Source organism: Hyperoodon ampullatus, assembly GCF_949752795.1.
Source record: "Hyperoodon ampullatus genome assembly, chromosome: 4".
In the NCBI taxonomy this organism is placed as follows: domain Eukaryota; kingdom Metazoa; phylum Chordata; class Mammalia; order Artiodactyla; family Ziphiidae; genus Hyperoodon; species Hyperoodon ampullatus.
The window spans coordinates 1,890,088-1,916,113 of record NC_136917.1 but is presented as its reverse complement, the minus strand read 5'-3'; the positions used below and the strand labels follow the sequence as shown (position 1 = coordinate 1,916,113).

General features: G+C 51.7%; 1 protein-coding gene across 1 annotated transcript; it reads right to left on the bottom strand.

Moving 5' to 3' along the window:
- Positions 1-9,907, bottom strand: MGAT4B (alpha-1,3-mannosyl-glycoprotein 4-beta-N-acetylglucosaminyltransferase B). The gene is made up of 15 exons (XM_079704041.1): positions 9,628-9,907; positions 4,369-4,554; positions 4,143-4,283; positions 3,922-4,055; positions 3,473-3,519; positions 3,032-3,145; positions 2,727-2,802; positions 2,484-2,598; positions 1,988-2,118; positions 1,705-1,812; positions 1,391-1,584; positions 895-973; positions 722-809; positions 530-642; positions 1-424 (listed from the first exon to the last, which is right to left on the bottom strand). The coding sequence occupies exons 1-15, from the start codon at positions 9,722-9,724 to the stop codon at positions 401-403; spliced, it is 1,647 nt and encodes a 548-aa protein (XP_079560167.1). The 5' UTR covers positions 9,725-9,907; the 3' UTR covers positions 1-400.
- Positions 9,908-26,026: the final 16,119 nt, after the last annotated feature.

The window sequence follows — 26,026 nt, the reverse complement described above, 5'->3', positions numbered from 1 at the left end:
TTAAGGTGAAAAAAATCAAATGTATCCAAGAATAAAAAACACAGCACATAAAGTAGTATATGCATTCCAGTGTTCGCGCGGAGACAGTGGGCGCCAGGAAAAGGCTCTTCTATAAAGGCCTGGCTCAAGGGGGCCAGGGTGCGAACGGTTCCGGGCGGCGCGGACCGGCCTCAGGCACAGTGTGGGGGCCTCCTGCCTCTTCCCCGCGGCCGGCGGGCGGGGCAGCACCAGTTCCTGGGGCCTCCGGGCCAGCGGCCACCCCAGGCCAGTGGAGTGGGGTGCCAGGCAGAACCCCTCAGACTGGGGTGGCCGCGCCTGGCCCTCCGGGGGCAGCGGCGACGACATCCCGGGTCTCGTGGGCTTCAGGGCCAGCCAAAACGCACCCTCAGAAGCCCTTGGCTTAGTCAGCCTTTTTCAGGAAGATCTGGAAGAGCCGGGCTCCGTGTCAGCTGGGGTCTCAGAGAGCAGCCCTGGTCTAGCTATTTGGTAGAGCTCCCCATTCCCTGCACCCAGCCCTGCCCTGTATCACCTCACTCAGAATGACCCACACCGGCGAGTCTGTCTGGATGGAGAGGCGCAGTGCTTCCAGGGGGCCAAAGGCTGGGTCCACTTCTCCCTGTGCCACACCCTTGTAGAAAGAGCCTGGGGGAGGGCAGCGATGAGAGGTGGCCCCAGGACTCCTGCCTGTGCCCCCGCCTCCACCTGACTGCCCGTCACTCACCGATCTGGAGGTAGCCATCAGAGCTCCGAGGGTACTGGAGAGTGGCTGAACGGCCCTCCTGCAGGGCCTCCTTGTCTGACTGGGGGTTCTGGGGACCAGATCAAGGGGGCTGAAGCCAGTGGCTGTGGAGGGGGCAGGGGCCTCAGCGCACACCCACCTGCTACTACACTCACATCAAAGGGCAGCACCTCCACGGATGTGTTGAAGAGCTTGTCCTCTGGGTGCTCAATGTTCCCACTTCGGAAGAAGAACCTGTGGCCAGACAGGCCTGTGAGCTGCTGCAGGCTTTGGGCACTGCCCGGGCACACTACCCAGCAGAGAAAGGCCAGGCCTGGACCAGGAGTGCAGTAGGTGGGCCCTGAGGTACTGCGTGAGGCTAGGCACCACCCGGGGCGGCCGCTGGACTGGGCGAGGCAACCAGGGCCTTACTTGTAAGGACAATGGTGATGGGCAATGTCACTGAGCTCCTGTGGGCACTGTTGGACTTAGTCTTTACGAAGTGGCTACTGTTCTGAGCCCTACTTTTCAGATAAGAAAACTTAGTAAGGTTAAGGAATTTGCGGGGGTCACAGAGGGAAATCTGCAGGTCCAGAAATTTGTGGTGAGGCCTCTACTCTGGTAGCCACCCTGCCCCTCCCCCAAGGTGGACCTGTGGGCGCGGGCACTGACCGCTCCAGTCGCAGTGGCTGGAAGAAGCGGAAGCGGATGAAGTCCCCTGCAGCGGGCGTGAAGGCCCAGAAGAAATCCTCGCGCAGGTAGGCCTTCTCCAGGGTGAAGTGCTGGTATGTCTTGAGGCTCGTACTCACTTCCGCTGGCGGGTTCACATGCTCCTTCCGCAGTGCCTGCTTCCCAAAGTCCTTGTCCTACAGTGGAGGAGGGACGATGGTGCTAGGCTGGGCCCTGGACTTGCCCTGCTGCCTCCTTGTCCAACCTCAGCCCAGGCCCTGCTATACTCAACTAGGCTTGAGTGTGGCACTGCCCACCTTCAGTTTCTGGATCTTGCCCGCCAGTGAGGAGTGCGTGCCCACGTGCTGGAAGAGGGATGGCTTGAAGCGGATCCGCAGGTTGGCCTTCTGCCGGTCACAGTGCTTCTGTGGAGGGAGGGTGACACACGCTAGGGCTCAGCTCAACTCTACCTCTGAAGACGGAAACTCCTCCAGCCGGCAGCGCAGTCTCCTCCTGTCAGGTGCATGGTCACCGACACCGTCCCTACTGGAGGCTGCTTGCTCCACCGCCCCCTCCCGCCTCTGTGCAGGCTCTGCTCACCGCATCCTTCTCAGGATTGCAGACCTTCACCCACAGAATATGGTCCAGGAGCCAGTCGATGGGCTTGTCCCGGTAGAACATGAGGATGAACTCCACAATGACGCTCAAGTCCAGTGACTTGAACATCTTCCCTGGGGGTGGGATTGGAGGGAGAGGGGTGCTGAGCAGGCAGCTCTGCCCTGCCCTACTTCCTCTTAGTCCCTGAGGGGGACACTGGGAAGGGTCCCACAGCAAAACCTCTGGCTGGCTGCAGGCAGGTGCAGGTAACAAGAGGGCAGATGGGATGGTGAGCCCAAACATCCCGATGCAGAGGGCAGGCAGGAACAGGCCGGGTGGGGCCGCAGGGGGGCACTCCAGGCAAAGGCTCAGAGCACGACACTGCATGGTACTCGGGCTCGGAACAGGGCGTGGGGCTGAGAGATGATGACAGACGCAGAAGTGGGCTGGATGGAGATATTTTGGTCAGGTCAGTGGGGCAGGGAGGGGGGTGGCACACCAATGAAGCCCAGCTGGGAGAACTCCAGGATCATCCAGTCCTCCGAGGGCTGCTGGAGTGCGAAGTTCTTCATGGTGCTCAGGTAGTTGGGCTTGGCTATGATGTCATCCTCCAGCTGCACAGTGATGGGTAGGTAGAAGGGGGCCGGGACTCAGGATGGGCACAGGGGCAGGGCAGGGCTTGCCACCCAGCCCCATCCAGGGTCCAGGGGGAAGAGGGCCAGAGCAGGGTCTCGGTGCTCACCTGCACGTAGTAAATGCCTTTGGACTGCGCATACATCATGAGGAAGCAGTAATCAAGGTTCTGTTTGGTCCTCCACCTGTGGGCCAGGGCCAGGGGCCTCAAGAGCTCAGACCCCCTCCACCTCCAATGTGGCTACCACAGAGGCCACCGAGTGGGTAGGAGACCCACCCCCCCATGCAGGGGTCCTCCAGTGGAACAGTGGACGTACTGCAGGGAAGTGCCCAGGACTCATACACCCGCAGACTAGGTTCTTAGCACAGGTGGGCAGGTTGCTGGGGGCACAGGGAAGTGGGTAGTGCTAGTACCTGACTCTCTCCTTGGGGTCCCCAAAGGACTCTCGGAGGCGGGAGAAGTCAGGGTAGAAGTGGGGAGAAGGGGAGATGATCTCTAGGAGCCCAGAATGGATCTCTGTAGGGAACCTGGGGGACAAGAAGGCCCAGTGAGTGTGCACCCTCCAGGGACTGGAGCAGGGACAGCGCTGAGCTAGCTAGACCCCGTCCTTTCCTTAAGGCCCACCAGGCAGACGTCCCCTGACACCACACCCATCCTACTGAGGCACTGAGGCTCCAGAGGGGTTGGGTCACCTCTACATGCCCACCCCCTTTCAGCCAAGAGGAGAAGCACCCTTTCCCACAGAGGGATGGCACATCTTGCTGGGGGGTGGTGGTGCACAGCCGGCACCTGTCTGCCCAACACCCCGCGAAGGGTCCTCCCTCCACCAGCCTTGTCGGGCTGTCGGTACTCACAAGGCCTTGATATTCTCCGTCACCAGCGAGGTATACTGTGGGTCAGTCTGTGGGGAGACCAAGTGCCCTCCATGAGCCAGGCTGCCAGCCCAAATGGCCTGGAAGAAAGGGCTGAGGGAAGGACACAGCCTTCTCTCCCACATGGAAGGAGTGAGCCCACCATCCTGAAGGCTAAGTAAGGCTGGGCCTGGGGGCCACAGGTGCCTCAGGAAAAGCCCTTTTAGATACCTCGGTCCAAGGGGTGGGACCGACTATAACTGGCATCTCCACGAGGGGGCGCTAAAATGTCTTTCCTTTTAACTTTATCTTGTTAAGTTTGTGAGTGAAACTGACGATTGAACTTCTGAGGGTTTTTTCCTGCGAAATGTTGCTGTTTTCATTCTCCTTGTTATTTTGTGCCGTGTGTCTTCCTCTGAATGTCCCCTCGACCCGTGCCCTAGCCCACTTGCCTCAGCGATCAGCACCACGATGACCGAGTCCTCTTTCTCCTGTGGGCTGAGCTCTGAGATGAGCGAGTGCAGCGTGTCAGTCAGGTACGAGTGCACCTCGCGCCGCACGCTGGGGACGCCCATCACCACTGACACTGCAGGGACGCGGAGGGTTGGTACTGGGCACTGCGTGGGGGCCGTCCCACCACCCGCCACACGCCCCTCCCGGGCCCCGCCCCTACCTCCGGTGCGGCCCTGGCCCACGCGCACGGCGGGCTGCAGGCTGCTTTCCTTGGCTAGCAGGTGTGGCAGGTGGTGGAAGACAGTGGGTAGGTGCAGCACGTGCTTGTGCGAGACGTTCCACGGCTTCAGGCGTGGATCCTCTGGGTGGGCCGGGAAGGGACAGGTCAGACAACGCGGTCCGCCATCAGCCTCGCATCCCCTGCCACTGCCCGCTCCTGCGCTCACCGGTTAGGCGGCCCCAGGTGCGATTGCTGTCTCCATCTCGCAGCGCTTGTCTCTCCGACACGGCCCTCTTGATCTCGTCCAGCACCAGGTTGAGCTCCTTGGAGCGCTTGAGGCTCTCCTGCTCAGCTGCATGCAGCCGGTCACGCAGCGCCAGAAACTCCCGCTGGTACACGTCCACCACATCGCCTGTGGGTGGTACACAGGCTGTCACCAGGGGGCAGCCTAGAGCTGAGGTGCTGCTCCTTGGGTGTTAGCCTACACACCTGTTCAGATGTCTGCCAAATGTGAGCCACATGGGGTTACATAAGGGTCACTCTGAAGTCACAGTGACACTCACACTCGGGGAAGAAAAGCCTCCACTGGCGGAGTTAGCCCTCTCCAGTGCTCTCCCTTTATTTTCTGCATTGAGGAGACATCTGAAGGGGAAGGGCTGCAGGACCACTTCCAGCCCCAGGTGAGACAAACCTAAGCTGAGGCTGAAAAGGCTCAGACTGAATCCTCTCCATCCCCTGCCCTCTCCTCCCAAAGCCCCCTCTTGCTTCTCCTTGCAGCATCTCCTCCTTCCAGGAAGCAGGGCACCCAAGGTCCCACCCAGGGCACAAGGACCCAGACCTTCCTCAAGGAGCTCTCAGCATTGAGGCCAACCTTCCCCCGTTCCTTCTTTCAGCCTCTGCACTTTGCTTCCCATCCCCGTTCACAGAGATCACAGGCAGCCCCATCCCCAAGGCCCCATGGGGACAGAAAACCTCCCTGGACTCTCCCCCGTATCCTGCAAGTAGTACCGAGCCCCAGGCACCCATTTGTCACTGTTCTCATGGTTGTCATTCTACACTTAGGCACCAGCTCTGGATGTGCAATCTCACACAGTCCGGCAGGGGTGGGTGGGTGGGGACTGTTGCAGTTACAGCCCCCAATGCTCAGAGGAGCCAATGAAGTTGAGAAACTAGTCAGGGGTCCCTCAGCAAGTCAGCAGCAGAAAGGGGACAAGCGCTCTAAGTGCCCCGAGGCCTGCTTCTCTGGAGATCTGTCCTAGGCCTAGACCACGCCACGCCAGGGGGGCCTGTGTTAGAACCTCCAACTGGGCCCCATGTGCAGGCACTAGGGGTGCACATGGGCCAGAAGCAGCACAGAGGTAGGGCTGCCTGACAGTGGAGAGGGATCTCCGGGGTGCCAAGTGCCTGGCTCCACTGGTCTGGCAGGGCTCGGCGAGCAAGAATGAGATCAACAACATCAACAACATCGTTATCTGCTGCTGAAGCAGCCAGGTCCTGCCAGGCTGTGCCCTCTCGAGGCCTTTTCTAATCCGGCTTTTGCCCTCTTTATTTGCCATCACACACACCTCCTTTTCCTTTTCTGATGTCTATGCTTTCACACATGCTGTCTCTTCTGACTGGAACCCCCTTTTCTCTTCTGGGCCTGATGAAAACCCATGTAGCCTTCAAGGCCTAGTTGCCTTCCAGATCTCCCCTCCCACCCTCAGGCAGCCCTTATGTTCCAAGATCCCTTGCGGGGGGTGGTCACAGCCCCTAGAATGCCCTGGGATGGGGTCACCTCCCCACAATCGGGTATACCAAAGGTCATGACCAAGGCAAAGTTCGGGCATCTCAGGACACCCCCTTTCTGCAGCTGGGGCAGAGGCTGAAGTGCCAAGTCCTGGGGAAGAGGGAGGGGTAGCCCCTACGCAGGACGGAGAGGCTGTGGGGGGAGGGGTGGGAGCCAAGCAGATCCTTGATGAGGCACTCGAGTCAGCAGCTTGCCCATCTCCCTCCCCACACCCTGCCCAAGGGGCCAAAGGCCAGGCCACTTCAAGCTTCTGTGCTCAGGGACAGCCCTGCTGGGGGAGGGAGTCAGGAGTCAGGTTACCAGATCTTTGAGGCTCTGCTCTGGGTTCTGAGGCCAGGTTACCCTGGAAACCTGACCCCTGGAACAGGGAGCTGGCCACCCCCAGCACTCACCTGCGCAGCTGCCAGTAGGGAGGGGGACTGGAGGTGCTGAGGCCCAGCAGGAGGGAGTTCAGAGCTGCCTACACAGGCAGGTGGCCTCCCTCCTGCCTGGGTCCCTACCCACCCACCTATTGTCCCTGATGCCCTGCTCAATGCCACCCCAGTGCTGCGGAGCTGCTGAGTCTTGCGGGGGCAGCCCTTGTGCTACTGGCTACACCCGAGGCAGCTCCCTGCAGTGGGGCCCTCTGTGAAGTGGAGGGAGGGTAAGGAGACCTCATCCCCCTCTGACCGCTGTTGCTGCCCCTGTGCCCCCGCACCCCCCTGCAAACCCGTGGCCTCCTCTGATCTTTAAGTGGGCTGAGCTCCGTCCAACCTTAGCCTGCCCCAGGGGGACAGGCCAGTGGCAGCGGTGGGCCCTGCTGACCTGAATCATCCTGACCACCAAGGCCTGGGCACAGCCTGCTCCCTACCCTGGCCTCCCTTCCTAGGAGCCTTCTGCTGCCCGAGTCCTGGGGGCAGCTGTGGTCACACTACTGGAGGCTTTCCCGCCCCTTCCTCCACCGGAAGGCACAGTAATCAGGATACCAGCAGCCCATGGACCACAGTCTTCCCTTTGGTTCCCTCTTTGTTAAAGAAACAGATTCAAGAGCCAGGCTGGGGCACAGACCTTGTGCTCTGTATTTAGGGAAGGGGAAACAGGCTCAGCGGGGCACAGGCAGGTTCCAGGCCCAGCAAAGGTCTGCTGTTAGCCTGCGGCGAGGGGACTTCCCTTGCGGTCCAGTGGCTAAGACTCTGAGCTCCCCCTGGAGGGGGCCCAGGTTCAATCCCTGGTCAGGGAACTAGATCCCAGATGCCGCAGCTAAGACTTCGCATGTCTCAACTAAAAGATCCTGCATGCGGCAACGAAGATCCCACGTGCGGCAACTAAGACCTGGAGCAGACAAATAAATAAATAAATAAATGTTTTTAAAAAAAAGTCCTGCAGTAGGGCCGGGGCATGGAGAGGGTGCAGGTGTCCGCCTCCTCTCCAGGACGTGCACCCACCCACCCAGCGGTCAAGACAGGCGTCCATCATTGCTGAAATCCAAGAGAGGGGACAGCCTAGACCCTGGGGAGGGCTGTGTGGCTGAGGCCACCCCCCTGGAGGGGCTGCTGTCTTCCCTGGGGACCTTCAGCAGGTGCTTGGCTGAGGGCTACCGTTCGAGCATTGGTGGAGCTGCTGCACAAATCTGGTCAAGGCTGGATATGAAAGTGGGCCTGAAACCCCGTATCTAGGGTCCGTCTCGCCAAGGCCTGTGTGTCCTTCCTGGCCCTTGGCTTCCAGGATGCCACCTGTTCCTGCTTTCCCTTCCTCTCTGGCTTCCTGCCCACCTCTTCCCTTCCCTACAGATATGGCTTCCTCTGCCTTTCCTCTAAGCATCGGTGCCTGGGCCAGCCCTCTCCTGAGCCTCCGACTCACTGCAAGCTGGAAGCCAAGGTCCAGTGTGGCCTCAGACTTAGTCTGGTTTCCCCACGGGCTTAATACAGTTGTCTGAATGAATGTAAGAATGAGAAAGGTTCATATAAGAGCCCAGACTCAAGTCTTCTCTTCAAGCTTCCAAAGACCAGACCCTACTGGGACTCCCAGAACAGTAACAGCCCTCGACGGGGAAGGCACAGGTGAGCCTCTTGTTACATGTCACACAGACTTCTGGACTGCCACACCCACGGGACAAGGACCCCTGCATCTGAGCCCCGCACTTCTCTGAGTAGGGGTGTTCTCCTCCTCCCCAGGCCCTATTCGATGCCCCGCTTAGGGAGCGTAGGCCCTAAATGGAGCCATGGGCATCCCCCCTCACTCCTGGACACTGTGGCCGGCCAGACTCACAGAGAAGGTGTCCTGGTGGGAGGCTGGAGCTGCAGTTCCTGACACCTGGCTGATGGCCAGTGGCTGCCACAGGAGGCACACAGGAACTGCGGCCTAGCCCAGGACAGGGTGCAAGGGGTCATCGCTCCACTCACAGCTGAACAAATGTGCCCCAGCCCGTCAGATATGGCCCCACCTTGGCCTCCGTGCCAGGCTGCTTCCATGGCCACTCTCTCAAGGGTCCAAAATGCCCTTCCCCAGGTGACACACCCCACCTACGGAGAACTCCGCCCCAGCCATGCCCTCCATGTACCAAGTCCTAGGGGGTCTCCCCTCGGGCCCTCTGGAGCCCCTAGGGCCGCCCAGGCCTTCATCCAAACAGGGCTGGGCTGAGCTGGGCGGGCAGGAGCCAGGAGCCAGGAGGGGACACTGGGACTTGGAGGCTCAGAAAGGCTCCAGCTTCTCCCGCAGCCTCTGCTGGGGAACAGGGAAGCAGGAGGCGGGAGGGAGGCGGAGGGTCGGCTGGCCTCCGCCGGATCCTGCTTAGGCCTCCTGCAGGAAAGCCAGACGGCAGGAAGGAAGCAGCAGCTTCTCCCGGTGCCTCCTGTGCTAACGGCTGGGTAGACAAGGGCCTGAGAGCGCCTCCTCAGCCTTCAACCCTCAGCCAAGGCCCCACTCAGCCCCAGCCATCCCAACCAACTCCAGCCGGTGGCCCCCCAGTCCTAAGTGTGCTGGCCACATGCAGAGGGCCATGGCGGTGGACTGGCCAGCTTAACCAAACTTCAGGTGAGACCACACACAATAAGTTAACCGGTAGCCAGGGCGGGCTGGGGTGCTCATGAGGCTCTCCATGCATCCCCCCAGGCCAGTAGCCACAGGAGGGCTTCCGCAGCACCCACATCCCTGTGGAGGAGTCCTGGGGCCAGATGTCCTGGAGGAGGGCTGTGGAGGCCCCAGGGAGCCGCACCCACAGTGGGCTGGGGTGGAGAGGTGGTGTGAAGTGATGGTACTGCCTGGATGTCCGGCTGCCTCCTCACTCGTGTCTCAGCATCGGTGTACCCAGGTGCCTGGAGCGGTACCTTGGGGACCCTCCGGCACGGCCACCTCTGTGACCTTGTGTCTCTGTCCCTCTCTGAGAACTCTGAGGTCTCCAGCTCACCAGAGGGAGCGACCCGCCCCAACGCGGGCAGAACTGTACTCACGGAGGCCGGTCCTGAGCGCGCACGGGGCACCCGACTCCCGCTCACCGGCGCGGCCCAGCCCAGGCCAGAGGAGAATTTCGTTATTCCAGCAGCAAACAAGTGGGAGCAAGGATGGGAGGGGCGTCCTCTCGCACCGCCCGGGCGGGGAAGGGGCGCCCGCGTCGGCTTCCGGCCGCCTTCCACAGCAGCTGTCCGGACCCCGCTCCGGCCGCCGGCGCCCAGGTGTGGGAGGGGGCGCAGGGCGGAGGACGGCGGGGGAGGGGCTCACCTTTCTGGCCGCTGAGCGCCGCGTACCAGGAGAGCGAGAGGAAGGCGCACAGGCAGAAGAGCAGCAGCGTCAGGAAGGCGCCATTGCGGAGCCTCATCTCCTCAGGTGCGCGGTGGGCGCCGGCGGGGCCGAGGCCGCATGGCCCGGGGGGGCCGGGGCCGGGGCGCGGGAACCTGGAGGCTGCAGGGGCCCCGGCCCCGGGGCGGGGAGGGGCTGGGAGCCCGGGGCCGGGCAGGGATGCGGGCGGGCCTGCCGGGCTGGGGACTGGGCCGGGCACCGCGCTAACGGCTCCTCTGGGGCGTGGGGAGTGGACCGCCTAGGCTCGGCGCTTGGGCCGGGCCAGGCTGGGCTAGGCTGGGCGGCGAGAGCCGCGGCCCGGCCTGGATCCCGGGCCGCCGCGGAGTCGGCTGCGAAGGGCGGGGCGGCCGGGATTTAAAGGGGCCGCATCATCCGCTGCCGCCACCAGCACCACGAGGGGGCGGGGTGGGGGACCAACGCCCGGGATCCCGCCCTCCTGGCTCCGGACAGCGGCCCCCGCGTGGGCTCATGCGTCCCGGACTTCACGGCCCTGGGCACCGGCCTCAGGTGGGTCGAAGCTGGGGCCTTCGCGAGTTCGCGTCTTCTGTGGTGGAGGCCGTGTGACGGGGTCCCCCAACCCCTTCTCAGTAACATTTTCGTTGTGAACTCTCTCTGGTCCTCAGTCGCATTAACTTGAGGCCCCTCAGGTCCCTCCCCCAGGTCTGAGAAGTCTAGGCAAATAAGGGTGACACAGGCTGGGACCTGGGACCGGGAACCCTTTGCTGCAGTGCTGGCTCCTGGACAAACGTCTCCTCCAGCAACAAAATACAAAGAAACTACGAGGGACTAAAAAGTACTGTGTGCATGGGCAGTTGGGGGCAAATTATGAAAAGACCAAAAACCTGACTGCCACTTCTGAAGAGCCGGGAGCAAAACCAGGGTACCGCACATGCCCCCTGTGCACCACCAAAGGGGTGGGCAGACCACCTAAGCCACCCCTCCTGCCCAACCCCCGGACACACCCCTAACCTCACCCCATGTAAGGAACCAGCGAGCCCCACCCGGGAGCGAGCAAGGGAACCTGTTACTTGTTTTCGCTGCCCCGCAGCTGCAGCAGGGGCCCCAGTAAAGCCTTGGCCACATTTCTTGTCTGGCCTCTTCCGTTGATTAGGGAAGGCCAAGGACCCTGACCAGCAACAGATTGCTGGCACCCAACATGGGACCTCTCCCTCTTGCCGGGAGAGGATCTGGGCACCTCTGGGACCACTGAAAGCAGCTTCCCCGTGGCTGACAAGAGATCGCCTGAACCTCACCTCGTCACCGCATTTGGTAAGTCTGCCTTTCGGGCCCCCGGGGGCCTCAGTTCCTCATTCGTGCAATGCGTTCCCCCTCCCGTTTGCCGCTTTCCCTCTGCTGAAGTCTCTCTCCTTCTTTCTCTGTCCTTTCCCACTCCTCTGTCTTATCCTTTGGAGAGAGTGGACATTGGGCAGCTACAGCATCACTCCTCTCAGCACGTGAGACCACGCTCCCTCTGGCCGGCAATGGGTGACAAGCAGAGGTGGGAGAGGCTCGCCTCACACCGTGCAGACCTTGGTCCAGTGGGCTCTCCCTGATGGGAGATTTATGACAGTGATAGAACTCAAACCTCATATGTTGTGGCTGGAAGTTCTATTGTCCCAGTATTCTCGCCTTTATTTTCCTGCCGTCTCTCTTTTTTTTTTTTTTTTAGTCTTTCTCTCCTCCCTTCACCTCTCCCTTGATCCGTTACACCTGCACTCCCATCCCCTTTATCCTGAAAAGTTCTTGTTTGTGTCAAGTTTTTGTCGGTGGTACATATCGAGTAAAAGGATCTTTGTCTTACGTAGTTTTGTCTGTCCAACCGCTCCTGCAAGTCTCTGCTGAAATTGTGGGCCCTGTGGAGCACTTAAGCCTTGAAATACAAACACAGCTCACATTGCCTGAGACTCCAGCCTTGGGTTACTTGGTGGGATTTTAAAAAGAATAAAAAAGAGAGGAGCTTGCATTTCTCTCCTCTGCCTTTGCAGTGTAACTATTCTGCCTGGGCTCTCAGGAACTATCTGATCCATCTGTAGTCCCCCGGACTGAGGCAAAAAAAGAGACCTTTTTAAATTCAAGTGGGAAAACTATGAGATCTCTGGTTCTGTTTCTCTTTATGTAAACATTAACTTGTAAATGAGCTGTATTTAATTGGCTTAAAGGAAACTGAGCACGTATATACATTCTCAGAAATATAAAACTCGCCAGAATACATTCCACATTCATGTGATCTGGGAAATATTCAATATTAAATTAATATCTGGTATTAGAGCAAGTTTAAGGTTGTGGGCTTAATTAATACAGACCTGTCTTTAGAGTCATCAACATGAAGAATAATATAATATTTTCATTGTTCCTAGGGTTACTGGAAGCCAATAAATGCATATTGTTTCTGTTATAAAATCTGTCAACAGGGAAAATAACCTGATATGATTACATTTTTTAGTAAATGTTGCTGAGGTAAGAGCTTTTTGGTAAACTCTAGGAGTAATTATGTTTTGGAAATATCCATCTAAAATAGTCTCTCCACACTTTGGTAACTTGAAGCAATATTAAGTTAAATGATAGGAATTCATTGAGTATCCAGGCCATTTCAAATAAGGTGAAATATTGGCACATTAATTGCTAAACAGATCTAAACTTATGACTTTACAACTTTTGTCTTCTTATGAGGGGGAAATGAAAGATGTTTGGCTTTATTAAACACACGTCTTGTACCACATACCACACTGAGCAAAAAAATAGTGCTTTGGGAAGTTGCATGTTTCTAGAGGTTATGGGATATTCCAACCAGGGAATGCTAACGTAAAGACAGTTCATAGTTGCTTAAGGAAGGTAGGATGTGCGTTTTCAGTAAAAGAAGGTATGAGGAGTGGAAATACATTTTGTTAAAAGAAAAGGGTGATTTTGTCCTAGAGCTGGTTGTTTCTGAATGGGAAAAGAATAAGGGACAAAATAATATGACTACAGGAAGTTGCAAAAGGTTTGTGGAAAAGGAACATTGGGAAAAGAGTTTTGTGTATGGTCAAGATTTTCTAAGGTTGGATTAAATTTGACTAGGTAAATGGATTTTATTAAGAGTAGGCTGATACAGGACTGGATTTAGTTTCTCTCTCTCATAAGAGAACGGTTTTCCTGGAATGCTACTTTTGATCAAAGATTGTGTGAGTTTCAGTGCCTTTAAGTGGTCTGTATTTACTTTTTTAAAAAAATACATTTATTTATTTATTTATTTATGGCTGCGTTGGATCTTCATTGCTGCACACGGGTTATCTCTAGCTGTGGTGAGTGGGGGGCTACTCTTGGTTGCTGTGTGCTGGCTTCTCATTGCGGTGGCTTCCCTTGTTGCGGAGCACGGGCTCTAGGTGCCTGGCCTCAGTAGTTGTGGCACACAGGCTTAGTTGCTCTGCGGCATGTGGGATCTTCCCAGACCAGGGCTCGAACCCATGTCCCCTGCATTGGCAGGAGGATTCTCAACCACTGCGCCACCAATGGTGAAATAAGTCCCTGTATTTACTTTTGAAATCCTTTTTTCACCTTAGCTCAAGGAATAAGTATTGTTTCACAACGACCTATGATCCTATCTGACCAGGTGTTTTAAAGCTTTTTGCGGGAATTCCTTGATTGTCCAGTGGTTAGGGCTCCATGCTTCCACTGCAGGGGGCACGGGTTCAATCCCTGGTTGGGGAAGTAAGATCCCACAAGCTGTGCAGCATAGCCAAAAAAAACTTTTTGAAATTTTTGACAGACTTTCCAAATATCAAATTCTAATTAAAGTTCTTTTGACCTCCAGCTAACTTTGGGGTGCTTCAAAGAAAGGGCCCTGGGAGCATCCCAAAGACAGATCCTAAACTAACTGGGTTCATTTGGTATGTTAAATTACACGGGAAACACTGTCTAGACTTACTGTTGCCTGTGTCAGATGGAATCATCAGGCTCTTCCCAATTTTATCATAGCTGCCAAGCAGATAGGGGAGAGGGTTTTGGGTTCTTCTGCTGTCTGGTCTCTCACCTTACTCTATGTCCAAAAATCCCCTATGGGAATACTCCCACCTCTAGACCCTGAGGTCCTGACCCCTGTGGCTTTTTCCACTGTGCCCAACTTCAGTTCCTCCAGGAGCTCCTTTTTTGCACCTCTAGGACCCCCTTCACTTCAGGTCTTGGCAGCCCATACACTGCTACGGACAGCCTTTCGGACTGGCTGCTGCCGAGAAGCCCTCACTATAAACTTTGTAGGCGCTCAATCTTGAGGAATACACCCTCGCATAAGGAAACTTATTATAAGGCATAAGCTTTATATATAACAGATCCCCTCAAGGAGAGTCCTGGCAGCGCACTGATACAAATGTCCTGCCCACCGCCCCCTACCCCTTGTGCAAGGGACTGGGTTGACCAGAAACACCGGGTTAGGCAATGGGAGAGTAGAGGGTGCTCAAAATCCCATTAGGTAAGAAGGGAATTTGGAGGACACTCTGACCCCCTTCCGACAGACGCCTCCTGGTAAGTGTCTCCGGGATGTTGGACTTCATTTCTAGGAATGCTTTCTCAGTTGCAGGTTACTCATCATGGGTGGATCCTCTAAGCCAGGAGCCCTGTTGGGAATATAATTCCCCAGAGGGAACAGAAGCCAGGAACCACATCATCCAATGTGTATTAGAAGGGATGAGAAAGTGTATCAAAAAGCCCGTTAACTATGAAAAGGTTAAAGGAGTGACCCAAGAAGAAAAAGAAAATCCAGTCCTCTTTCGGGGATAGCTTGTGAAGGTTTTTAGAAAATTTACTAACATTGATCCCTCCACTCCTGTGTGTCAGTCCCTGCTGGGACAACATTTTATCAGCCAGTCTGCCACTGATATTATGCCCACAAACCCCTATGCCCCAACTCCTAGAGCTGGCCTTTGGGGTATTTAATAATCGAGATCAAGCTGAGGAGGAAGAGAGAACCAATGTGAAAACAGGCAGGCTAGTGCTCATGTTACACTGATGGCCGTTGCTGTCAGCCATGCCTTGCAACCTCAGGACAACCCAAGGGAGCCAAGGAAGTCTAACCATTCATCTGGAGGTAAAACTAGCAAGGGGGAATGCTTCAAATGCAAGTCAACTGGCCACTGGGCCCACAGATACCAGAAAGAGTCCCCTGGTTCATGCCCAGTCTGCAAACGAACAGGTCATAGGAAGTGGGACCTTCCCTTTTCCCAAAGGGGTGGGGGACTCCCGCTCCTGAGGTGGCCATGCTACGTGACTGAGGCAGCCCGGGGATTCTGGCGGTTCCCCCCACGTGAGATGTCCATCTCCATCAAGGAGCCCTAGGTGGTCTTTGATGTGGCAGGTAAGAAAATCCATTTTTTAATTGATAGAGGAGCCACTTACTCTCTCCTGATCTCTCACGCTGGGGCTCTCTTCTCTGAAAGCTGTACAGTGATCGGTGTCGATGGAAAGCCTTGTACCCATTACTTCACTGGGCCTCTCACTTGCCAATCTGAATAGTGTTTGATCTCACATGGCTTTTTAGTTGTGCCCGAGTGTCCTACCCCACTACTGGGGAGAGACCTTCTGGGCTCCCTTGGAGCCATGTTATACTTAGGAGACCCCGAGCAGCCCCTTTTCTTGACTCTGGCTAAGACAAATCAGCTGGAAGAACAACGGCTTATTCCCAGCCATATTCTACACACAGTAAACCCTGCAGTTTGGGACAAAGGCATCCCTGGGGAGGCTATAAATGCCAAACCTGTAAAAATTAGCCTTAAGCCAGAAGTCGCTTATCCTAACAAGAGACATTACCCCATAAAGTTGGAAGCAAAAAAGGGTTTGCAATCCCTCATAGATAAATTCTTAAACCATGGCCTCTTAGTGCCCCGTTAGTCTCCATGCAATGCCCCTGTTCTGCCAGTTGTTAAGTTAATTGAGGAATAATGAATGGTTCAGGGCCTTAGAGCAGTAAATGACGCAGTGGTCCCTATACATCCCCTGTGGCCAATCCTTATATTAATCCAGGTTCTGGGGGATGCAAAATGGTTTACTGTGCCTGACCTCAAGGATGTCTTTTTTTTCATCCCAGTTCATCCCTCATCACAGTATCTGTTTGCCTTCAAGTGGGCTAACCCCCACTTGGGCCAAATGCAACAATATACTTGGACAGTGTTGCCTCGGTGTTTCGGGACAGCCCACACTTGTTCTCCCAGGCCCTAAGAGAAGAACGAAGGGAGCTGTTCTAAAGGACTAAAGGAGCTCTTCTACAGTATGTGGATCATATATTAATACGTAGCCCTACCATGGAGGCCTCAGATCGGAATACCGTTGAAGTCCTTAATTTCCTTGGGGCCCAGGGCTGCAGGGTCTCCCACAAAAAGGCACAAATCTCAAAGCAACAATTTAAATATCTGGGATATATTATAAACCCTGGAAGTAGACAGTTATCTCCAGATAGAAAACAAACTATATTAAGCCAAAGTGGCCCAAAGACAAAGAAACATCTTCGTACACTCTTAGGCATGGCAGGATTTTGCAGAATTTGGACTCCAGGATTCGGGATAATGGCTAAGCCTCTGTGTGAAGCCACTGAAGGCCCAGATACAGAACCATTACTTTGGACTGGGGAACAAGAAAAGTCTTTTAATAATACCAAACAGGGCCTCACCAGAGCTCTTGCTCTGGGTCTCCATTATTTATTTATTTAACTTTTCATGTTATATTGGAGTCTAGTTGTTTAACAACGTTGTGTTAGTCTCAGGTGTACAGCAAAGTGATTCAGTTATACATATACGTGTATCTATCCTTTTCAAGTTCTTTCCCATTTAGGTTGTTACATAATATTGAGCAGAGTTCCCTGTGCTGTACAGTAAGTCCTTGTTGGTTATCCATTTTAAATATAGCAGTGTGTACATGTCAATCCCAGACTTCCTAACTATCCCTTCCTGCCACCCTCCCCCCCAACCATAAGTTTGTTCTCTAAGTCTGTGAGTCTGTTTCTGTTTTATAAATAAGTTCATTTGTATCATTTTTTTAAGATTCTGCATATAAGCAATATCATATGATATATATATTTTATTTATTTTATTTTTATTTTTGGCTGCATTGGGTCTTTGTTGCTGTGCACGGGCCCTCCCTGGCCGCGGCAAGTGGGGGCTACTCTTGGTTGCGGTGCGGTGGCTTCTCTTGCTGCGGAGCACGGGCTCTAGGCGCACGGGCCTCAGTAGCCGTGGCACGCGGGCTCAGCAACTGTGGCACGCGAGCTCTAGAGCGCAGGCTCAGCAGCTGTGCCACACAGGCCCAGTTGCTCTGCGGCACGTGGGATCCTCCCGGGCCAGGGCTCAAACCCGTGTCCCCTGCATTGGCAGGCGGACTCCCAACCACTGCGCCACCAGGGAAGCCCTCATATGATATTTCACTTTGTCTGTCTGACTTCACCCAGTAGACAGTCTCTAGGTCCATCCATGTTGCTGCAAATGACATTATTTCATTCTTTTTAATGACTGAGTAATATTCCATTGTATATATATACCACATCTTCTTTATCCATTCCTCTGTCAATGGACAGTAGGTTGCTTCCGTGTCTTGGCTATTGTGAACAGTGCTGCAATGAACATTGGGGAGCATGTATCCTTTCAGACCATGTTTTTCTCCAGATATATGCCCAGGAGTGGGATTGCAGGATCATATGGCAGCTCTATTTTTAGTTTTTTAGGGAACCTCCATACAGTTCTCCATAGTGGCTGTACCAATTTATATTCCCACCAACAGTGTAGGAGGGTTCCCTTCTCTCCACACCCTCTCCAGCATTTATTGTTTCTAGATTTTTTTTTTTTTTTTTTTTTTTGCGGTACGCGGGCCTCTCACTGCTGTGGCCTCTCCCGCTGCGGAGCACAGGCTCCAGACGCGCAGGCTCAGCGGCCATGGCTCATGGGCCCAGCCGCTCCGCGGCATGTGGGATCTTCCCAGACCGGGGCACGAACCCGTGTCCCCTGCATCGGCAGGCGGACTCTCAACCACTGCGCCACCAGGGAAGCCCGTTTGTGGATTTTTTGATGATGGTGATTCTGACTAGTGTGAGGTGATATCTCAATGTAGTTTTTTTTTTTTTTTTTTTTTGCGGTACGTGGGCCTCTCACTGCTGTGGCCTCTCCCGTTGCGGAGCACAGGCTCCGGACGTGCAGGCTCAGTGGCCATGGCTCATGGGCCCAGCTGCTCCGCGGCATGTGGGATCCTCTCGGACCGGGGCACGAACCCGCGTCCCCTGCATCAGCAGGCGGACTGTCAACCACTGCGCCACCGGGGAAGTCCCTCAATGTAGTTTTTTTTTTTTTTTTTTTGTGGTATGCGGGCCTCTCACTGTTGTGGCCTCTCCCGTTGCGGAGCACAGGCTCCGGATGCGCAGGCTCAGCAGCCATGGCTCACGGGCCCAGCCGCTCCGCGGCATATGGGATCCTCCCAGACCGGGGCACGAACCCGTATCCCCTGCATCGGCAGGCGGACTCTCAACCACTGCGCCACCAGGGAGGCCCCCCTCAATGTAGTTTTGATTTGCATTTCTCTAATAATTAGCCGTGTTGAACATCTTTTCATGCGCCTCTTGGCCATCCGTATGTCTTCTCTGGAGAAATGTCTATTTAGGTCTTCTGCCCATTTTTTGATTGGGTTGTTTGTTTTGATGCTATTGAGCTGCATGAGCTGTTTGTAAATTTTGGAGACTAATCCCTTGTCAGTCACATCATTTGCCAATATTTTCTCCCACTCTGTGGGTTGTCTTTTCGTTTAGTTTATGGTTTCCTTTGCTATGCAAAAACTTTTGAGTTTAATTATGTCCCATTTGTTTACTGTTGTTTTATTTCAATTGCTCTGGGAGACGGATGGAAAAAGATACTGCTGCGATTTATGTCAGAGAGTGTTCTGCCTGTTTTCCTGTAAGAATTTTATAGTGTCTGGTCTCACACTTAGGTCTTTAATCCATTTTGAGCTTATTTTTTTGTATGGTGTTAAGAATGTTCTAATTTTGGGACTTCCCTGGTGGCGCAGTGGTTAAGAATCCGCCTGCTAGGGGCTTCCCTGGTGGTACAGTGGTTAAGAATCCGCCTGCCAAGGCAGGAGACATGGGTTTGAGCCCTGGTCCGGGAAGATCCCACATGCCATGGAGCAACTAAGCCTGTGCACCACAACTACTGAGCCTGCGCTCTGGAGCCCGCGAACCGCAACAACTGAGCCCACTTTCCACAACTACTGAAGCCCACGCGCCTAGAGCCCATGCTCCCAACAAGAGAAGCCACCACAATGAGAAGCCTGCACACCACAACGAAGAGTAGCCCCCACTCGCCTCAACTAGAGAAAGTCCACGTGCAGCAATGAAGATCCAAAGCAGCCAAAAATAAATAAAATAAAAAATTTAAAAAGTTTTAATTTCTTTTTTTTTTTAACATGTAGCTGTCCAGTTTTCCCAGCACTATTTATTGAAGAGACTGTCTTTCCACCATTGTATAGTCTTGCCTTCTTTGTCGTAGATTAATTGACCATACTTGTGTGGGTTTATTTATGGGCTTTCTATCCTGTTCCATTGATCTATATTTCTGTTTCTGTGCCAGTACCATACTGTTTTGATGACTATAGCTTTGTAGTGTAGTCTGAAGTCAGGGAGCCTGATTCCTCCAGCTCCATTTTTCTTTCTCAGGATTGCTTTGGCTATTCGGGGTCTTTTGTGTCTCCATACAGATTTTAAGATTTTTTTGTTTTAGTTCTGTGAAAAATGCCATTGGTAATTTGATAGGGATTGCATTAAATCCGTAGATTGCCTTGGGTAGTATAGTCATTTTGACAATATTGATTCTTCCAATCCAAGAACATGGTATATCTTTCCATCTGTTTGTGTTGTCGTCAATTTCTTTCATCAGCATCTTACAGTTTTCCGAGTACAGGTCTCTTGCCTCCCTAGGTAGGTTTATTCCTAGGTATTTTATTCTTTTTGATGTGATGTTAAATGGGATTGTTTCTTGAATTTCTCTTTCTGATCTTTCGTTGCTAGTGTATAGAAATGCAGCAGATTTCTGTGTATTAATTTTGTAACCTGCAACTTTACCAAATTCATTGATGAACTCTAGTAGTTTTCTGGTAGTGTGTTTAGGATTTTCTATGTATAGTGTCATGTCATCTGCAAACAGTGACAGTTTAACTTCTTCTTTTCCAATTTGGATTCCTTTTATTTCTTTTTCTTCTCTGATTGCCAGAGCTAGGACTTCCAAAACTATGTTAAATAAAAGTGGTGAAAGTGGACATCCTTGTCTTGTTCCTGATCTTAGAGGAAATGATTTCAGCTTTTCACCGTTGAGTATGTTAGCTGCAGGTTTGTTGTATGTGGCCTTTATTATGTTGAGGTATGTTCCCTCTTTGCCCACTTTCTGTAGAACTTTTGTCACAAATGGGTGTGAATTTTGTCAAAAGCTTTTTCTGCATCCATTGCGATGATCATATGGTTTTTTTATTCTTCAATTTGTTAATGTCGTATCACACAGATTGATTTGCAGATATTGGAAAATTCTTGCATCCCTTGGATAAATCCCACTTGATCACAGGGTATGATCCTTTTAACGTGTTGTTGGATTCAGATTGCTAGTATTTTGTTGAGGATTTTAAAAAAATATTTATTTTTTATTTTTTTTATTTTTGCAGTACGCGGGCCTCTCACTGTTGTGGCCTTTCCCGTTGCAGAGCACAGGCTCCGGACGCGCAGGCTCAGCGGCCATGGCTCACGGGCCCAGCCGCTCCGTGGCATGTGGGATCTTCCCGGACCGGGGCACGAACCCACGTCCCCTGCATCGGCAGGCGGACTCTCAACCACTGCGCCACCAGGGAAGCCCCAAAAATATTTATTTATTTATCTATTTATCTGTCTATCTATCTATCTATTTATTTATTTATTTTTGGGCACGTTGGGTCTTAGTTGTGGCATGCGGAATCTTTTGTTGTGCTGCACGGGCTCTTCATTGTGGCATGCGGGCCCAGTAGTTGCAGCGCGGGCTCTCTAGTTGTGGCGCACAGGCTCAGTAGTTGCGGTGTGCAGGCTTAGTTGCCTGGTGGCATGTGGGATCTTATTTCCCTGAGCAGGGATCGAACCTGTGTCCCCTGCATTGGAAGGTGGGCTCTTAACCACTGGACCACCAGGGAAGTCCCTTTGTTGAGGATTTTTGCATCTGTGTTCATCAATGATATTGGCCTGTAATTTTCGTTTTTGCGGTATCTTTGTCTGGTTTTGGTATCAGGGTGATGGCAGCCTCATAGAATGAGTTTGGGAGTTTTCCTTCCCCTGCAATTTTCTGGAACTGTTTCAGAAGGATAGGTGTTAGGTCTTCTCTAAATGTTTGATAGAATTCGCCTGTGAAGCCATCAGGTCCTGAACTTCTGTTTGTTGGGAGTTCTTTAATCACAGTTTCAATTTCAGAGCTTGTGATTGGTCTGTTCATATTTTCTATTTCTTCCTGGTTCAGTCTTGGGAGATTGTACCTTTCTAAGAATTTGTCCATTTCTTCCAGGTTGTCCATTTTATTGGCATACAGTTGCTTGTAGTAGTCTGCTATGATCCTTTGTATTTCCTTTTTTTCCTAAAGAAAGCCACATGGCATTTATTTTTTTAAATATTTATTTATTTATTTATTTGGCTGCGCCAGGTCTTAGTTGCAGCACGTGGGATCTTCATCGCCACATGTGGGATCTTTGTTGTGGCACGTGGGATCTTTAGTTGTGGCATGAGGGATCTTTAGTTGTGGCATGTTGAACTCTTTTTTTAAAAATTAATTAATTCTTGGCTGCGTTGGGTCTTCGTTGCTGTGCACGGGCTTTCTCTAGTTGCGGAGAGTGGGGGCTACTGTTCTTTGTGGTGTGCGGGCTTCTCATTGAGGTGGCTTCTCTTGTTGTGGAGCATGGGCTCTAGGCACATGGACTTCAGTAGTTGTGGCATTCGGGCTCAGTAGTTGTGGCTTGCGGGCTCTAGAGTGCAGGCTCAGTAATTGTACTGCACGAGCTTAGTTGCTCCATGGCATGTGGGATCTTCCCGGACCAGGGATCAAACCCATGTCTCCTGCATTGGCAGGGGAATTCTTAACCACTACACCACCAGGGAAGCCCTGGCATGTGAACTGTTAGTTGCAGCATGTGGGATCTAGTTCCCTGACCAGGGATCGAACCCAGGCCCCCTGCACTGGGAGCACGGAGTCTTAGCCAGTGGACCACCAGGGAAGTCCCCATCCTTTGTATTTCTGTGGAGTCAGTTTTAACTTCTCCTTTTTCATTTCTAATTTTATTGATTTGAGTCCTCTCCCTTGTTTTCTTGATGAGTCTGGCTAAAGGTTTATCAATTTTGTTTATCTTTTCAAAGAACCAGCTTTTAGTTTCATTGATCTTTGCTATTGTTTTCTTCATCTCTATTTCATTTATTTCTTCTCTGATCTTTATGATTTCTTTCCTTCTACTAACTTTAGGTTATGTTTGTTCTTCTTTCTCTAGTTGCTTCAGATGTACGGTTAGGTTGTTTATTTGATATTTTTCTTGTTTCTTGAGGTAGGATTGTATTGCTATAAACTTCCCTCTTAGAACTGCTTTTGCTGTATCTTATGGGTTTTGTTTGTTTGTTTGGGTTTTTTGTTTTATTCTGTTTTGTTTTTTGGCCACGCTGTGCAGGACCTTAGTTCCCCAACCAGGGATCGAACCTGTGACCCCTGCATTGGGAGCACAGAGTCTTAACCACTGGACCACCTTGCTTTTCCTTTTGTGTGTGTGTATCTATTGTAGTTTTTGGGTTTGCTGTTCCCATGAGGTTTTGATATAGCAGTCTATATATGTACAAGGTTGTTTTAAGTTTCTGGTCTCTTTCCCACCTAGAGAAGTTCCTTTAGCATCTGTTACAAAGCTGGTCTGGTAATGCTGAATTCTCTTATCTCTTGCTTGTCTGTAAAGCTTTTGATTTCTCCATCAAATTTGAATGAGAGCCTTGCTGGGTAGAGTATTCTTAGTTGTAGGTTCTTCCCTTTTATTACTTTAAATATATCATGCCACTCCCTCTGGGCTGCAGAGTTTCTGCTGAAAAATCAGCTGATAACTTTATGGAAGTTCCCTTGTATGTTGTTTGTCGTTTATCCCTTGTTGCTTTTAATATTTTTTTCTTTGTCTTTGATTTTTGTCAGTTTGATTACTATGTGTCTTGGCATGTTCCTTCTTGGGTTTATCCTGCCTGGGGCTCTCTGCGCTTCCTGGACTTGGGTGACTGTTTCCTTTCCCATGTTAGGGAAGTTTTCAGCTGTTATCTCTTCAAATATTTTCTCAGGTCCTTTCTCTCTATCTTCTCCTTCTGGGACCCCTATAATGTGAATGTTGGTGTGTTTAATGTTGTCCCAGAGGTCTCTTAGACTGTCTTCATTTCTTTTCATTCTTTTTTCCTTATTCTGTTCTGCGACAGTGATTTCCACCATTCTGTTTTCCAGGTCACTTATCCGTTTTTTGCCTCAGTTATTCTGCTATTGATTCCTTCTAGTCTCTTAGACTGTCTTCATTTCTTTTCATTCTTTTTTCTTTATTCTGTTCTGCAGCAGTGATTTCTACCATTCTGTTTTTTAGGTCACTTATTCATTCTTCTGCCTCAGTTATTCTGCTATTGATTCCTTCTAGTGTATTTTTCATTTCACTTATTATATTGTTCATCTGTTTGTTCTTTAGTTCTTCTAGGTCTTTGTTAAACATTTCTTGCATCTTCTTGATCCTTGCCTCCAATCTTTTTCCGAGATCCTGGATCATCTTCACTATAATTATTCTGAATTCTTTCTCTGGAAGGTTACCTGTCTCCACTTCACTTAGTTGTTTTTCTGGGGTTTTATCTTGTTCCTTCATCTGGGACATATTCCTCTGCCATTTCATTTTGTCTAACTTCCTGTGATTATAGTTTCCGTTCCACAGGATGCAGGATTGTAGTTCTTCTTGCTCTGCTGTCTGCCCTCTGTGGATGAGGCCATCTAAGAGGCTTGTGCAAGCTTCCTGATGGGAGGGACTGGTGGTGGGTGGAGCTGGGTCTTGTCCCTCTGGTGGGCAGGGTTTTACTCAGTAAAACTTTAATCTGCTTGTCTGCTGATGGGTGGGGCTGTGTTGGTTGTTTGGCCTGACACAACCTAGCACTGGAGCCTACAGGCTGTTTGGTCAGGCTGATGGTGGCCTCCAGGAGGGCTCACGCCAATGAGTACTTCCCAGAACTGCTGCTGCCAGTGTCTTTGTCCCTGCAGTGAGCCACAGTCACCCCCTGCCTCTTCAGGAGACCATCCAATACTAGCAGGTAGGTCTGGCCCAGTCTTTTATGCAGTCACTGCTTTTTCCCCTGGGTCCTGATGCACCTGAGACTTTGTGTGTGCCCTCCAAGAGTGGAGTTTCTGTTTCTCCCAGTCCTTTGGAAGTCCTGCAATCAAATCCCACTGCCCTCCAAAACCAGATTCTCTGGGGACTCCTCTTCCCGTTGCTGGACCTCCATGCTGGGAAGCCTGACGTGGGGCTCATAACTTTCACTCCAGTGGGAGAACTTCTGTGGTATAATTGTTTTCCAGATGTGGGTCACTCTCCTGGGAAGTATGGGATTTGATTTTATCATGATTGTGCCCCTCCTACCATCTCGTTGTGGCTTCTTCTTTGTCTTGGATGTAGGGTATCTTTTTGGTTGGTTCCAGCGTTTTTTTGTCAGTGGTTGTTCAGCAGTTAGTTGTGATTATGGTGTTCTTATAAGAAGGGATGAGCACACCTCCCCAATGTAAAAAAGCCACTCATTTTGTAGGTGGCTGAAAAGCAAGGGATAGCTCTGGGGGTCCTTATACAGAAGCTAGGAGAAGTTCCTCAGCCTATAGGCTATTTTTCCAAACAACTAGGTTCCATGGCCTGAGGTTGGCCTGATTGCCTCCAGGCAGTAGCTGCTACTGCTTTATTAATGGAAGAAACTAACAAGCTCACCTTTGGACAGCCCCTGGAAGTCCAGACCCCTCATCAAGTACAAGGGATCCTGGAGATTAAGGGCTACCATTGGCTAACTGGAGGCTGCCTTACTAAATACCAGTCTTTACTCCTTGACTCCTTAGAGGTAACCCTCAAAACTTGCCACACCCTCAACTCGGCTACACTGATGCCTGATGAAAGCCCCAAACTAACATATTCCTGCCTCGAAACCCTCAACCAGGTTTATGCCTGTAGGCCTGATCTAACAGAGCAGGCCACAGAAAACCCTGAGGAAGAATGGTTTACTGATGGCAGTAGTTTCATTAAAGATGGAGCCAGGAGAGCAGAGTATGCTATTGTGAGCACCCCTAGTGTCATAGAAGCAAAACCTTTGCTACCCAACACTTTGGCCCGGAGAGCTGAAGTGATAGCCCTAACCTGAACCGTAACTTTAGGGGAAGGAAAAATTGTAAATATATACACAGGCTTCCTTGTTTTACATGCCCATGCAGCTATCTGAAAAAAAAAAAGAAAGAGGACTTTCAAATGCAAAAAAATCCCCTGTAAAATATGGGGCTGAGATTTTACATATCATAGAAGCAGTTCAAAACCCAAAAGTAGTACAATTAACCAACAATCCTCACTGTTCAATATGGGCAGGGAAATTGAAAACTGGTTCTCTAGTTTGTTCTCTTGGATCCCACAAGGTATAAAAACTTTCTGGTGGGAGGTTTTCATTTTCTCATAACCCTTCTCTTTTAAGTCATACTAATTTATGCTATATTTCATCTAGTGTTTTGTTGTCTTCCCTACTGTTGTAAATCTGTGACTAAGACTTTTTGGTCCAAAAAGGAGACCTGGGACCAACAGGTCCAGACCTTCCATTCTAAAAATAGAGAAACATGTCAAACTTTAACCCTGAGATTAACAAAAATATACACCCAAGCAGAATGGCTTCATAATTTTGTCAAAGACAATATCACTTCCCCTGTCTAGTCAACAGTTAAGGAAGCCCTCCCAATGTTAACCCGGTTTCTTCCCTTTCTAGGCTATTGTTGTTCTTCTCCTTTTTAGCCCTTGTTTAATTAACCTTTTGGTTAAGTTTGTATCTTCTAGGCTCCAATAACTTCATGTAAGGCTCATGATGTCTCAAGGAATTTAAACCATTTCAGCGGAGAGTGGCCCAGGTCCCTACAGGTCCTTGGTACAGTCAGCGAGGGACTTCTATACCTCTACGGTAGGGTAGGATCTGTGGCTCCTGTCCAGCAGGAAGAAGTTTCAGAAGAAGAGACCTTTAGCCCCTTACCCCTTAAGAATAAGGGTGTAGAGTCTCTCAAGGGTGAATGAGGCAGGCTGGGACCTGGGACCTGGGACCCTTGGCTGC